General features: G+C 38.8%; 1 protein-coding gene across 16 annotated transcripts in view; it reads right to left on the bottom strand.

The window, feature by feature from the left end:
• The window catches only part of Cobl (cordon-bleu WH2 repeat protein), a 276,860-nt gene that overhangs the window by 42,203 nt on the left and 217,764 nt on the right, over positions 1-16,893 (bottom strand). For all 16 annotated transcript variants that reach the window (XR_007341762.1, XM_048786625.1, XM_048786627.1 and 13 more), the window contains one exon: positions 2,397-2,706. Coding sequence is in view for 15 of the 16 variants with exons in the window: in XM_048786625.1 (XP_048642582.1) it covers positions 2,397-2,706 (310 nt within the window). In the remaining variant the exon portion in view is untranslated. The remainder of the gene's footprint in view (positions 1-2,396; positions 2,707-16,893) is intronic.

Below are 16,893 nucleotides of genomic sequence, written 5' to 3' on the forward strand. Positions count from 1 at the left end.
AATGTAGAAGATTGCTTCATAGCTATGCAACATGTCCTACATTGTACTGAGCTGGGCTCTTCACAGTCATGACGCCTCAGCTGGGTCAGTGTCACTATCCATATGCGTCATCAGAACATGAGGTTTGGCAAAAGTTAAGCGAACTCTCCAAGGTCAAGCAACTTGTTGGTGGGATTCTACTGTCAATCTTTCAGGCTACCAAACTCCCTCCCTCCCTACCAGGATATTGTCAAAATTCAGGCATACCTAGGAGATAACAGTAGAAAAACATACCCTGTTTGGAAAAAGTTCCAAACACTCAATGACTACTATCCTTGATGCAGCCACAGACAACATTCACTCTTATATCTGAATGATTTTAAATAAGTCTCAGCACCAGCAAAACAAACTATGAGTCCTATGTGCAGTATCCCTGGGGCCCAAAGTTTAAAATGCCTGATTAGTTTTAGGTGGAGGACTCATATATGTATAAGTCCCATGCAAACAAACCTAGAGATTACAAAAGAAAAAGATTTTTCTTCATGTTAAATGACTGAAAGGGAAATGCCATAATTTTGATCTTCTCTCAGAGCTACAAACAACAGAGGCCAAGTTCAGTTAAAGGCATCATGAATGGTACAGAGGTAGAAAGGAAACAATTGCTGCTTTCTAATTCCCTCCCTGATGAATATGAACTTGGTTTTGGAATTATCTTTAAGATGGAAGATTTACATTTTTAAATTATCAGAAAATATGTATGATAACATGGGGAAATACTCATGATAAACTGTTAGGTAAAAATAAATCAAAACAAATATGATTGATTATATAATTACTTAAACAGATGAAGATTCATGTGTTCATATGGGCTGGGTTGGAACAAAACATAGAAAATACAAAAGCAATCATTCATTTTGATGACTGCCTTATGCACTATTTTAAAAATTATTTTACTTACTTCTTTTAATGTTTCCAGAATATTGTTTGTCAGATTAGTTTTTTTAAGTTATGTAAAAGGTGAAAAAAGTTGACAGGTGAAACAGAAGTAACATGCCTTTCCATATGAAAAAAAAAAAAAAAGAATCAAAACTGTGGTGTTGGTGCAGGGATTGAGAAATGAGCCAGTACTATGCTGAAGGGCACTGAAACAGACCAGTGCATATATGAAAACATAATATCCAGTCACAGTCAAAATAGGAGCCTGAAAAAAAAATAGATTCTTTCTTCACACCACACCCAAAAATAGACCTCAGGTAGAGGAGAGCCCTGATGTGAGAAAGCAACATTAAAACTTTTACAAGAAATTCAGACCATCTTTAGTCCTTTAGGGTAATGGTAAGCATTTCTTAAATATGCAAAGATAATATAAGCAACATTTAAACTTTTACAAGAAATTCAGACTATCTTTAGTCCTTTAGGGTAATGTTAAGCATTTTTTAAATATGCAAAGATAATATACATTTGTGAGATAAAGGATATATTCAATGATATTAACATTAAAAGACAATTATTATACAATAAAAAGATAAGTGCAGGTCACAGACTTAGAGACTCTTCATGTGCAAAAGCTGACAGAAGAAAAATTAATAATTGAAAAAAGGTAAACATATAATTTTTTTAAAAAGGGCAAAGGCTTTGAAAAGCAATTCATTAAAGGAGAAATTCAAATTGTTAAAAACATAGACAAGATGCCCATCTTTACTAATAATAGAATTGTAAACTAAAGCCACATGAAATGCCATCAGACACCCAGAGGATCAGCAAAGCTTAAGATGTCTACTAATCTCAAATATTGGTACAGATGTGGAATGATAGGATGTCACAGACCAAAAAACAGGACAAACATTTTTGACAGCAATTTGCCATTATTCCATAAAGCTGAAGATGACTTTTTCTGATTGTCTAATTAAATTTTTCTTCTACAAAATTCTATTTAAATAAAGACTTATATGAACAATTTGCCCATTGTTCCTAGCCCTGAAAAACTGGAACAACCTAAATGTCCATTAACAGAACATTCTACTGTCATGTGTAACTAATTAAATAAAAAACTTAAAATTAAAAAAAGAAAAATGAAAAAATAAAGGAATGAATGATACATATATCATTATGGTTAAATCTTTAAAACATGCTGTTGAGTAGAAAAATAAACTAAGAGTATGGTTCAAACCATTCGTTTGAAGTGTCAAAAAATGCAAAGCATTATTATGTATTACTTATAAGAGCCTGCATGTCTACAAGTGGCATGAGGATAGGACTATAGGTAATAAAACTATCAAGTCAGGGGTGCACATTTCTGCAGAAGGCACCTGGTGTTTGGATATTTATGTATTTTAATTGGCTTGCCATGACAAAGAACCCCCTCCTTAGAACATGGGATGGAAGTGACTTGCTTTCCCAGACATGCCAAGACTCACCTCAGATGTGAGTTCCCACAGCCATTTCTCTCCCAGGAGGAGCTCTTTTGGGGGCCCAGTTCTGGGGTTCCCGTGAGGTCCTGGTCACTGCAGTCTTCTTGGTCTGTGGCCCATTTATCCTTGGACTTCAAGCTGTCGTGTTGTGAATCCAGAGAGATGATATCCGAGGGGGAGCTCACCACCCCCGAGTCCTCGGTCGTGTCCTCTGATGCAAAACAGCTGCCAACGGACACAGTCTCCTCAGCTTCTGATGGCACCAGTGGGACTCCATCCCCACTGCAGTGACTGCTGGGACCCAGGGGAAGGCTCACTACACAAGACAGGGCAAGGATAAGTCAGCAGAAACCACTCCAGGTCCCATGCTGCCTAACAAGAGCAACATCCTTCTGTGAATATTGCTGAAATATGAACTTCAGGATGCTCCAAATACGGAGGGCATGACTTCACCCACACCCTCCTCTGGAAACATTCTCAGAAAGAGCCCTATGTACATATGCAACTGAAAGCAAAATTTTCTCTCCAAAACTCAGGATTTGATTAAATTAGTCCTTTAAATATGTATTCAAACACATTTAAATGTTTAAAGGAATAATATGATAAATGAGATTATTTCTAGTCTGATCCTTGGTTTAACTGAATTTGACTTAAAATGAGTTCTTTATAAGAAAATTAAGAACAATTAGAGTTTTAAAAAATATAAGCAAACTTAGAAAGCAGTAATGCTGGTATGAGAACACTGACAAATCAAGCCACACTTGAAAGAGAGCCTAAAATATGAATGAATGTTTCCTCAGCATTTGGTTCTCCCTTAATTTTTATATTTTAGAGAGTAAGTTTAGATATCAGTAAGAAACAACTGGGGGGAGAAACTTCAGGTAAAATTTAAAAGAATCAGAACAAAAATAAATCTGTGGTTGAGGTTTTCTGGCCCCTAGGCCCTGTGTTGATTGCTGTAGCAGGAATAATAAGATGAAGAGAGCTATAACCCACTTTAAAGTTAAACTCTGTCAAACATTAATATTAGGGATCATCTCTTATTTAGCCATCCTGTACGTCTATCCACCCATTTGGAGATAAACTGAATATAAGTAATGCGTAAGGCTATTATTTTTTTGAAATATTTATTTTTAGTTGGACACATACCTTTATTTTATTTTATTTTTATGTGGTACTAAGGATCAAACCCAGGGCCTCGCACATGCTAGGTGAGTGCTCTACCACTGAGCCACAACCCCAGCTCAAGGTTATTATTTTTAATTCCTGAGTTTCTAGGCTCTCTAAAATCAATGAAAGCTCTATGCACACAGCTTGAGTTTGAAGAACAGGTACACACAACTATAGGGCAGCTATAAACAAAAGTTGTTGTAAACACTAATGTAGAAACAGATTTTAAGTTTCAAGACACTTTAAGGCAGATCATCTATGCACTTTTACTTTAGTCCTGGAAAGGAGGACAGTGTCCTGCTGCAATTCAGTGTATTTTGTTCTAAGTTGCTGCTCCCATTATGTAGTCCCTGGATGCCTAACATGAATGGAGGCAGCAAGGCACTCCCAAGTGCCCACTCCAATGGTATGACTGTACACCAGTCGTAAAGCAACCTTGGAATCGCACTTGACATTGCCAGCATTCATCTGGACAGCAGATCAACATCATGTCATTAACAAAACCAAGAGGAAATCCCTTCAGGTATCAGTTTACATGAGATCTTTTTTATTTATTTTTATTTTTTATATGAGATCTTAACAACAAAATAAACAGAAAAACAAACATTCAGAAGAAAACACATTCCACAAGAATTCAAAAGGAAAGAATAGAAGGAGGAGGAATTGTTCAGAGAAACAAATGCACAAGGCAATATACTGAATGCAGTGAATGCTTTTCAATAGTGCCTATTATCTAGATTTACTCCCAGCTTTTAGTAGCAAAACTCTTAACTGGAAGCCAAACAGAAAGAAGAAACACTGCTTATGGATTAACACAACCTGAAACTTTTTCTGCCCATGATTTGCTGATAAGCTGCCACCTCTGAGTGAGTTGCCTATTGCTCTGATCATGCCACCTGTCAATCAGCACAGAGATGTCATTCCAGAGAACATCCCAACTCAGAAGTCTGCTCCACTATAACTGGGCCAAGAGCCCACAGGGCAAGAACCTATTGCCTGCCATTCCTCTCTTACCTTGTGTTTTGCCACCATCACTGAACAAGTAGGGAAATTAAGTTCAACATGTTTTTCTCTTTGTTGCATATAAACAGCATGACACGATGCAAAAGAGCACATAGCATGACACAGTGCAAAAGAGCTTTAGGTCACAGAGACCTGGATTCAAGTATGAGCAGAGCAGCTTCCTGACTGAGCTCTGGAAGGTGGGGTAACAATGCCACCCTCAGGACTGTGACAAAGACTGGACTTCAGGGGCTGGGGTTGTGGCTTAGTGGTAGAGTGTGCACCTTGCATGTGTGAGGTACTGGGTTCAGTCCTCAGCACCACATAAAAATAAATAAAGATATTGTCTCCATCTACAACTAAAAAAATGTTAAAAAAAAAAAAAGACTAAACTTCATGGGCAGGTCCTCATTGCCAGGTGGCTGCCTGGATGAAACAGATCCTGTGAGTGAATCTGGGGACTCGGTTTTTGAACCCAAGAGTTTGAGCTTGTTGGCAACTCAGTTTATGAGGGGACAGACAGACCCACAAAGAGTGGCAGTGCCATCTGGAATGCCCACTATGCTTTCCTAAAAGGATGGCAGTTGACATAAATGCTCAGTCCAGTTCTCCCCTCTGCTGTTACATAGGTGTGAAGCCGTCTTCCCAGGTGGTCCCTAGGGAGGTACTCTGACTACCTGGGGCAAGGAAGTTTTCTGGCTCATGCATCTCAGGGAGGCTCAGAGCACATGAGTGGTGTAGCAGGGACATGAATCTATCTCCACACATTTTCTATCTACTTTTGAGACAGGGAAGCTTGTTTAGGCTTGTTTTAGATCCCTCAGAAATTTTGAGGCCAAGAAATTTTTAAGAAAACTGAGAGTCAGCAGTTGAAATTAAATCAACTGCCAATCCTTAAATCAACAGTGTGAGAAGTCCTGTATTCAGGACACATGTGTTAAGCCACTTAAAAGTGCATAATGTGAGAGCCATGGCCACAGCTCCCCCTCTTGCCCAGGCAAGTCCTCCATTTCTCATGGTAATCTTCCCGCAGGCCTTTGTGGCTTGGTCACGGCCACATCACACCATCTGTGCATGTGCCAGGGAATGGGCAGACAGGGCTGGGCAGATGCAGGTAAGGAAACCCTCAGGGGGGTTGCCTGAGTCTCAAGAACGAAGTCACATAGGAATCGAAAGGGCAACTTTGCTCAGAGTTGTGAATTACTCAAAGGAGCAGGAAGGGAGTGCAAGGCTTGGACAGGGCACACTGTGGATATTGATGCCTAACCTGCATTCAGTCTGAAGGGTGGCCAGAAGCTGAAGGCAGCTGAACCCGCAAAGCTTTGCAGCTGGGTGGGGTAGGGGGCCAGGCTATGACAGCAACTTTCTAGAAAAGCTTCTGGAAAGGCATTTGTATCAACTGCCACATGCAAACCCCTCCCTCAGCATCGATTTATAGATAGGAGCTAACACTCTGAGGAGGACCGAACCTGGTCGCCATCAGTTTCCAGGCTACTTCTGATTCCTTCTTTCCACAGTGGCTCTGTCAGGAGAAGAATCTTGACCGAATCAAAGGTTCTGTTTGGCTCATCCTGTCCCAGTCCCATTTCCCTTTTCTTCTTTTGGCTTGCCCCAGTGATTAACTCCAAGAACCATAACGTATTTTGAAAATTTTTAAATGATATCATGGTACAGGAAAACTGCCCTCCCCCATCAATTCTAAACAGAAAAATCCAAATGTAGAAGGAGAACTTGGAATTGCTTTGCTCTGAGGAGGGCTGGAGGACCCCTAGAGGATCCTGTGTCCTCCATCCTCCATGTGTCCTGTTTTCTGCCTTTGCTACCACTTCCAGGTAGGACCCTGCCCTGAAACCAGGGGCAGCAGGTGGAGGTGTACTGAATTAAAAGTCCAAGTACCATATTCCAGCCAAAGTCTACTTGGAACTTTGGACATTCCTTTCCCCATTTTCTAACATGAGCAGATAGTTGTTCCTGTTAAACTCTCAGATTCCTTCCTGATCTTCCTGAATGCCCTTTGTAATTTCAAACTAAGATATGGGTTATCTTGGGGTTGGGCATGATGGCTCAGCCCTGTATTCCCAGCAACTCAGGAAGCTGGACAGGAGGATCACAAGTTCAAAGCCAGCCTCAGCAACTTAGCAAGGCTCTAAGCAACTTAACTGAGAGTAGTCTCAAAATAAAAAATAAAAAGGTCTAGAGATGTGGCTCAGTGGTAAAGCACCCTGGGTTCAATCCCCTGGTACCAAAACCAAACAAACAAATAAAAATTCTCCCTCCCCAAAAAACTAAACAAAAATACGAGATGTCTTCTACATTTGACTGTTGATAACTTAGAAATCTTAAAAGGCATATGACACTAACTTTATCCTTTCTGCTATTTTCTGTCTGCACTGTCATTATTTTTAAATTAATGTGCTGGCAAGTTTGCTCTTCTCTTAAAGTGTGAACAACCTTTTTTGAACTCAAAAGTTACTGTAGGATTTTTTCAAATGTAAAAACATGCACCTACTTTGTCTTTAGCAGAAGCCCAATATAAATTCATGATTAAATTATCTTCCGACTGAGTAGACACAGAGCACAAGTAAGAAATATTAACTCTTCCACTGTCCACCTGCATTACATAATCCCATAGTTCAAATGTCCCTGAATCTAAATGAGAGCTTTGGAAAATTCCCTAACTCAAATACAAAGAAGAAAATACTCAGGGCTCTTGGTACTTCAAGTTGAACACAATCATTCTCAGTTCACTACCAGCTCATTAAAATTTTTCTTTTACAAAGTAACCAAAGAAAATTTCAAACATTCAATATAAATATCTTCCAAGGACAGATAGCCCCTGGCTTATAATGGTTTGTCTTACAATTTTTCAAATATACCGCTGAGCAAAAGTGATAAACACTCAGTAGAAAGCACACTTTGAGTTTTGATTGTTGCGTGGGCTCGTGCTATGTGGCCTGATGCTCTCTCAAGATGCTGGACAGCAACAGGAATTGTAGTTTCCTGTCAGTCACAAGATTAAGAGGGAAACTACCAAAATTCTACAGTGTGCTGTGTTGCTAAGCTAGACTGCTGGTAGGATAGGTATATGAAATGCACTTTTGACTTATGATATTTTCAATTTACCATGTGTTTCCATGCATTTATCAGGATGTAACTCCATTGTAAATTGAGGAATATCTGTACTTTTTTATGGATTCATTTTTATTGCTGTTTTATTGAATGCAAATTAAAGGTCTTGATGTTGCATTTCTGCTGATCATTGAGAAAGGAGATTTCTCAAGAATCAGTTTTGCCAAGTTTAAATGGTGTACGGAATATGCCTCATAAAAAGACAAAATGCCTCCCCATCCAACAATGGTGCTTATGGGTTTCACATCATTTGCAGTAACAAGCAAAGCTTGTCCTTCATCTCAGCCTACATTGACTTAATTCTCTATGTTTCAGGCATTAGAAGCAAAGGAGGAAACAAGATAAAGTGTTCCTGAGTTAGTGACATAAGTTGACATGATGCATTTCAATACTTGTTTCATGTAACCCCCCAAGTAATTCTGAACAACCATGTACATGCTTACATTTTTAATCAAAATCTGAAAATTTCCATTATAGGTTCAATTGGTTGCAACAGATGTACAACATTGTTCGACTTGTTCCATCATTTAAAATATGTAATCCAGGGAGCCAAATATCAGAATTTTCATGCCCTGTACTCTCCATGAGAAAATGCATGAACAAGTTCTTCCTTTGACAGGCAGGGTTTTCAGACGTATCTTTTCTTTCTTGAACTTATTTCCATTCTACCACTCAAAAGAATCTCATCTTAATTGAATGTACTTTATGCTTCAGAGATTTTTTATTGATAAAATCTCTTCATATGAAATATGTATGTAGATTAAAATTTAATTTTTAATCTCCTCTCACCATAGGGCAATAGTGTTAGATTCTTTTTTATGTATTGAGTTATCATTGTGATAATAGTCAATAAAAATTGCATAAATATTTTTTTTGGCAGCGCTGAGAAATCCAGGGCTTAACCTATGCTAGACAAGCATTCTACCACTGAGTTATATCCTCAGCTGCATAATATAGTAGAAATTTTGACATTTGTTAAACAAGAAAGAAAAATGTCATTGAAAATGCATCTTATAATGAGTTAAATGAAGCTTTTAAAAAATTAATTCCTTAAAAATGACTGGAGTCCTTTTTTTGCTAGAAGCAGGAGGGTTTGGCATAAATTCAACTTGTATTTCTTATTCTTATAAGATGTAAGCACCAGAAAGCCTTGTATACCTAAGTAAGTAGAGGTACATTAAGGGACTTTTGTTATAGCTACATCATTACACTCAACTTTTAAAACTCTTTACATGTTATATGTCAAAAATCACTTAATTGGTCTGTCACAAAAATTATGCTTAATTATCTATAATCTGACAACTCAGGTTCTTTGCCAAATAATTTGGTTGGAAATAAAAATTGGAAAATTACCTGATGTTCAAAAGGATTTGTCACCAAGCCACTGGAGTTATTTATCTGTTCAACCTTGTGCAAATATGTCCATCTGCCTTTCTATTTTGGCACTGGGAATAAGATTTGTCTACCTGAGGGAACTGTACCCATAAGCTTCCCAATGGATAAGGGGTATACATGCCCTTAAGAGGGAGGAGAGGCACATTTATAGATCTTGGCACTGGGACTGGAAATGGGATGAGACTACTAAGTTCTCCGTTACATCAGTTCTGGGATAAATACATGTGCAGGAGAACCTCTACAAATGGACTCCCTTGGAAAGTCCTGGTTTTCTCCCAAGGGAATACACACTCTGGTTTAAACCCACAGACGAACATAATATATTTGTACCAACTTAAGAGTTAAAGTGATGGGGTTCATGGAGAACGCTACAGGAATATAGAAGTTGAGCCATTCATTCTAATTAGAGGAGAAAGGAAGCTGACTATTGAACCAGGTCCTGGAACAGCCATAATTTTGGCAGGTAGAGAAGGACAGTCAAGTTGAAGATGAGCCAAGGTATACACATGGGAGGCTGTATAGGAAATGTTGGATACTGGTGAGTGGCTGGGATCCTGTGTTTCATGCTATGTATATGACTTTGTGCACACAAACATGTGTGAATGCTTAGGAGGTAGGTGTGGAGAGGTGGGGTCTAAAGATTAGCCTTTTAGAGACCCTTTGGCACCAGCATTATATGGATTCGGCCCTGACTGTTGACCCCCAAATTTGCCACCCTCTTTTTATCCCTCAGGTATGGTTTCCTCAAAGTGAAGTCGTCTTCTTTATTACTCTTCAAAATTACAGCCTCTTTAGTGTATTTAGCATTTTATATGAATGTACTTGTCAAAAACAAAAAACAAAAAAACCAACCCAGATGTGAGCCCTTCAAAGACTCTGCACAGTAAAGAAAATAGTTTAACTGGCTCATTGCTATGTTTTATATTTGTATCTTTTCAAGAAGGCAAGATGAGGAAGACTTGGAAAGCATTTATGGATTTAAATACACCTGGATTTTCAGAAGACTCAAGTAATATATTCTTGGTATAGACCTATCCCAATTTCTCCAAAGCTTGGACCATAACTCTAGTATTGGAATCATAATGTGCCCAATAGAATTTCTGGGCAGAGAAAACTCCAACTTATCCCATTTTAAGACAAAGCCATGCACTGTTCTTCTTTTATAAACATATAAAGGAAAAAAATTGCTGCCGTTATCTGTCCAGTACCATCTCTCCCTTTTTGTGTTACATGAATTCTGTACTCTTGTAGGTAAACTATTTTTCATCATCTGCAAGAGTCCTTCTGCTCTTAACTGTACCCAGGTAGGCAAAAGATAAAGCAAAGCTTGGCCAATCTGAAAACTCACAGAGAGTGATCCAGTGACTGGGCACGTAGTCATGTGTCCTAAATTGGTCGAATCAAAGCTTTTTCAGCACCTTTTTCTCAGAGCTTTTGAGGAAGCTGGTCTCACTGTGCTGGGATCAATGGATAGGGGTGAGTTCTGGATAGATAGTGGCCATTCAAACTGGCACTCGAGGAGGTTTTCCATTGGTTGGAGAGGAACACAGCCCTTGGACTGTTCAGATTATGGAGTCAATCATGCTCCTAATAAAGATTTGTCTCTTGGAATTCCCAAGTATGTGAATGCAAAAGCTCCACATATCCCCCATTAACTAGTTGAAGATACACTTCTATTCCTTGGAACTAAAGTGTATTATCTAATAAATATCTCAATTTCCCTGATTTAGCATATTTTATACACACATATACTATAATATATAAAATGATATACAATATCATTATAGTATTTCTATCAGAGGAACATTTATTTTAAAACTACAAGAATTTGACAGCTGAATATAATATGTCTTTCCCTTTTCTAAATTTGTTTATTTTAGGCAAGAATCAAGGGTTCATTCCAAGGGTATACTCTTGCAACCCTGCCCTATTTGAATATTAACCTCACTTAATCCTCATTCTTTTTAAAAAATTTATCATTTTTAGATACACATGACAGTAAAGTGTATTTTGACCTATTATACATAATGAGGTATAACTTACTTTAATTAGAATCCTATTCTTGTGGTTGTATATGATGTGGAGTTTCACTATTCATACATGAACCTAGGAAAGATTATGTACAATTCATTCTAGTCTTTTCTATTCACACCCTCCTCCCTTCCTTTTATTTCCCTTTGTCTAATCCAATGAACTTTTATTCTCCTCCTCCCCACTCTCCTTTACTGTGGCTTAGCAACCACTTATCAGAGAGAACATTCAGCCTTTGGTTTTTTGGGACTGGCTTATTTCATTTAGCATGACATTCTCCAGTTCCATCGTTTTACCGGTAAGTATCATAATTTAATTCTTCTTGTTGGCTGAGTAATATTCCATTGTATATGGATGTCTAAATAAAAATATTACTCAAATGAAAATTCTTCCTTGAGACTATATTCTCACCTCCTCTGTTTCCTAGCATCTTTCCTCATAAACAGAAATTGTATGCTAGCAGAATTTCTTTCTTTTTCATTGGTACTTTTTAGTTATACATGACAATAGAATACTATGGCATAATTATAAAATCATGGAATATAATTTGTTCTACTTCAGTCCCCAGTGTTTCCCCTTCCCCTCCTGTTCCCTACTCTCTACTTTACTGTCCTTGCAGAATGTGTTTCTATAATTTATTTCTGGAAGCTGGTGAGATTCTCCTTTTAGCTTATGGATATCACAGCTTTTATCAAAATGTGGCTAAAAGTGTGTTTTTACAAATGAATATTTAATTTACCAAAATGTTTGATGCTTGTTTATTTATTTATTTATCTATCAATAATAGTCTACTCTTATTTTATGTTTGTGAAAATTATTGAAATTTGTTGAGGCAAAGACTAAATATATTTATTTTAAAGTGCCACCCTGTTTCCCAAATTCTAAGGAACTGAGATAAGACCTCTAATCAGTTTGTTATCTCTTTTATGCATTTATAAAGTGGTTTAATGATTCTTGACTGTGTTTCATGTGTTTAGGTGAGGCTGTCAGTGATGAGAGACAGTAGGTTTCTTTGGCACACATGAACATCACTGCTTCCTTACTTTGGGACAGAAAACCTAAAGACAGCAGCTCTGGATATGGTATATGGATCAGGACCTGGCTTAGTGGATTCCATGGGGGCAGAGACAGAGTTTGCTTCCTGGGGCAGAGACTGCATTTGTACAGGGTGGCCAGTTTTTCTCACTGGCCACAATGCTGACTTTGGTGAGTGGTGCTGAGACTCAATCACTTTATAATCGAAGTGTCAGTTTGTTTTAATGTGCCTTTTTAAACAAACAAGTAAACAGGATCCCTCCTCTATGCTGATGTTGTGGCTTTAAGAGTAGTCTAAAATATTAGAATATTGGCTAATCACTATCATATAGTTTAGATCAACACTGACATCTGAAAACCACATTGTGAAGGTTGGGTTTTGATATTCTGCAGTATTTACATGGCTAACATTTACTTACCTCCTTGTTTAATCCACATGCCCTATGCAGCATGGATATCGTTATTACTATTTTGCAAATTATAAAAGAAGCCCAGGCCATCAAATTATTTCACCTATTCCCAAGGGGATGTATGGCAGGAACAACTCTGTTAGGCTCATAAAAGGGGCAAGTCTATCCAAAATCACACAAAAAAATCACTTCTCAGGCAAGAGTCAAATTAAGGTTCTTTTACCAAGAAAATGTTAACAGAATCTTAGTAAGAATAACTGCACTAAATTTTGCTAATCCCAAAGATTTTCTTCAATATTCTATGAAAGAAACCTTGTTCCCATTTGCCCAGGGATTTCTATATATTTGAAACTATCTTTTAAGTGTCCAGGGTGGGGCTGCTCCAGTCCCTTTTTGTGCACTTTTGGGGCCTCACCTTTGAAGGGAGCAGAGAACTTTGGGGAGTTGATGGCAGTCTCTAGCAAGAACAAAGCTGTGCCTGAGTTTTCATTGTCAAAATAGAAGCCCTCTCTCCAGAATGTCTCGCAGATCAAAGCATATGAATTTTATTTAATCAGCACCTCAGAAAATTTGACATCCAGGATGTGCCGAGTTGCCACCGGACTCGAATCTCAAATTGACAGTGGATCAGGTATGGCCATGAGGCACGGGTGAATCATCATGCAATTTGAGACTAATACTGCACGTTTCTTCCCCAGCTTCCTCCAAGTTCTATCTTTTTTTCTTCTTCTTCTTCTTAGAATTCTAGAAAACCAAGTTTATGTCCTACTTTTTATTAAGTTTCTATAATGTACAGTTCACCCATTACTCTTGATCTCAATTTGATATAAAAATAACCAAATAAGAACATTTTTGCACATTATACAAAACTGTTTTTGAAGATATTATCTATTATGGGCTCAATGTCTTTTACAAAGGTATCTTTCTAATTTGTCCCCCAATTTAGATCTTCATTACCTCACCCTTTCCCCATTTTAATTAAAGAAATGAGGGCTCCTTGACCCAGGTCATCCCTGACCCCTATTTTGCCTTGGTTCCTAGGATGTTTGAGAGTAAATCAAATTTTTATTACTACTCTTGCATAGATCCCTTCTTTCTCCCTTTCTATCATATATATTTCTGAATTCCACTGGTGTTTATTTTTAAATGTTTTAGGAAAATGTGGGTTTCAGCAAGAGCATTAATTGATATATTTTTATTTCCAGACATGTAATAGAAAAATATTTTTTCTACATTCTTCTAGATTTGAATAATGCTGATGAAACACACAAAAAAAGCTGCTTCAAATCACTTTTGCAATTCCTTGTGGCTTAAATTAGAAACAAATTATATCCTCTTGATTCATAAGAAAGAAAGGTGCCAGACCATTCTTTCCTGACCTGCAGCAGCCACGCACACACTACCAAGCCTGTGTGTCTGCCCTCCCCGGCTAATGTGCTGTCCTCAGTGACCATAGCCCTGGCATTATAAAAAGGAGGAGTGTTTGCGGTATGGTATCTCACCCTGGAAGGACAGTCTCCTTACACAGGCACACTATGTGACTTAAAGTCTTGATGAAATAATGAACATTCTCGTGTCCACTAAAAGAAATAAGCATTCTTAGACAAAGAATTTAGGTATCTGTTGTGATGGCGAAGATACAACATTACCTGCCACCTTCCATGTCTCAGAGAAGCCATCAAGTGACCTGTAATGCCACTCTAAACTTCAGACATTCCAGGTTCAGAATGGCCTGTGCCACTCCACCTCCCAGGGGTCCTCCCAGGGGCACGACCTGAGAGCCCCCATCCAGCATAACATTCCTCACCCTCTCATCCTCACACCTCTGCCTCTTTTCCAATTATATCCCAAAGTGGGGGTCAGTGGTGACAGACAAAATTGGCACTGCCCTTCTGCAAAAACATCTTATTAGGTGTCTTGAAGGCAAATTAAACATTGATAAGGAAATTTTTTTCTTTTCATTTAACATAGATTACAAAGTCTTTCTTGGCTAGCTGTCCTTTTATTTCCATATTGATGGCTTAAATTTTACCATCTATAAAACCTACAGACACAAGGACATTTCCAGCTGATAGTGTAAATATACCCATTTGTCCATGTCTCCCATCTTGCATTCAGGCCATCTTCACACTCCTGGAGACTGAAGAGATTCTCGCAGTATGCCTCGGTCATATAGGTGGCTGGCCACATGAGACACTGAAAAGTGTCAGTTGAATTGAGGATATTATCATCTTTTGTCTCTTCTAAGTGGCCTAGAGATATGTGTCTCTGACACTTTTTCTTCATGGCATCTCCCTGGGATGGTTACTGCTTCTTTCTACTCCTCTGGAAGGGTCCCATAAGGGTTCTTTCACCTCTGCCATATAGGTGGTTCCAGCCCTGGTCTGGCCAATGACAGAGGCCCCTAGGTAAGGGATACGCCTCCAGGCCCTTAGAGCTGGAGGCATATCAGCTCTCCCTTGCCCGTTTTTCTTATAATTGCCTCATTTGCTATCCAACACAATATGCTGGAAGTATAAGGAAACAAAACTTACTTTGAACTTAAAATATATTTCCCCTCCCAGACTTCCTGTTTCAGCTGTGGGAGAAGGTTGCCGGCTATGGAAGCTCAAAACCTTTCTTCCCCTCTGTGGAGCAACCAGGGTAACTGCAGGGAACAGAAAGAGAATCAGGAGGAAGAGAGAGAGAGAGTCATATAGAAGCTTACTTCAAGGAGAAATAAGTTCATCTGTGATGTCAGGATTGGCTGTTCCCTGTATTCGCACTTCTCTTTCATCTTCCAAGGGCAGCACTGAGTCCCACTCCTCCATGAAGCTGAGCTTCCCTTCAGCCCCAGCTCACATTCCTCCCCTGGACTCAGAATGCCCACATGTCTCTTTTCTGTCACCTTGATATGGTGTCTGTCTAGCTCAGACTAGGTCCCTCATGAGCTCTTAATGGCTTCATCCATAAGACTGGATTCCTCTCCCTAAGGTCTCAAAACGGGTTCAGTGCAATGGATGATACAGAGGAGGAGCTAGCACCACTCAGGGTTAAGGCTCAATCAACAAAGCTCTTCTAATCCCTCTTAGGTGCTGGGTCTTGTCACCTGACTGGCCATAAACATTCTAAGTTTTCTTAGAAGATGGTTCTTGCACTTGGCCTGCATCAGAATTCCCAGAAGGTTGTTAAAGTAGTGAGTGCCCAGCTGCCCCTGCACTGTGGATTTCTCACTCCACAAGGACTACATTTCTCTTCTTTTTCTGGGTCATGCTAATGCTGCTGGCCTGCATACTTGGGAAGGGCTTCCTTCTACTTCACCCAGGCTGAGTGGCCGCTCGCTCTTTCTCCTCTAGCTGAGCTGCAGCTACAAAAAGTCTGCATTTAAGCTTTGCAAAATCATGTAGTTTTCTTTCCTCGTCTTACTAAAATCTATTTCCATGCCATATTTCAAAGGCAGCTATTTCCTAACCAGTTTTTAAAATTCATCTTTATTCTCTATTCTCAAAAAGCAGAAGTGCTTCCTCTTTCCTATATTAACAGATATCATTTCCCATTCCTATGCTCTTCATTTATCTACCATTTCATGGAAGATAACTGTAAAAGATTACCCTAAAAATACTCTAATGTGCCCTTAACAGAGTTAAAAGTAACATTTTCCCCTAGATCAGGTAGAGTTGAAATAATTCATTGTGGAAAGTATAATTTCAAAAAGAGAATGAGGAAGTGACTTACAAATACAAAACACATCCTGAATACTTATGAAGAATGTTAAAAATAAGAATAAACAATAATACTGGGAGCCAGGCAGGGTGGCACATGCCTGTAATCCCAGCGGCTCAGGAGGATGAGACAGGAGGATCGAGAGTTCAAAGCCCCAGCCTCAGCAACAGTGAGGCTCTAAGCAACTCAGTGAGACCCTGTCTCTAAATAAAATACAAAATAGGTCTCCCATCCAAGTGCTGATATAAGGTGACTGATTCATAATGGGGTAGGGTGAGGGAGCATGGGAGAAATAGGTGAACTCTAGATAAGGCAGAGGGGTGGGAGGAGAAGGGAGGGGGCAGTGGGTTAGCAATGATGGTGGAATATGATAGACATCATTATCCAAAGTATATGTATGAAGATAGGAATTGGTGTGAACATACTTTATATACAACAAGAGATATGAAAAATTGTGCTGTATATGTTTAATATGAATTGTAATGCATTCTGATGTCATTTATTTTTAAAAATCAATTAAAAATACAAAACAGGGCTAGGGATGTGGTCCAGTGCCCCTGAGTTCAAACCCCAGTACCACTACCCCCCAAGAAAGAATAATACTGGGGATGTAATGAAGGGCCAGGGGA

Source organism: Marmota marmota, unplaced genomic scaffold (genome assembly GCF_001458135.2).
Source record: "Marmota marmota marmota unplaced genomic scaffold, marMar, whole genome shotgun sequence".
Taxonomy (NCBI): Eukaryota; Metazoa; Chordata; class Mammalia; order Rodentia; family Sciuridae; genus Marmota; species Marmota marmota.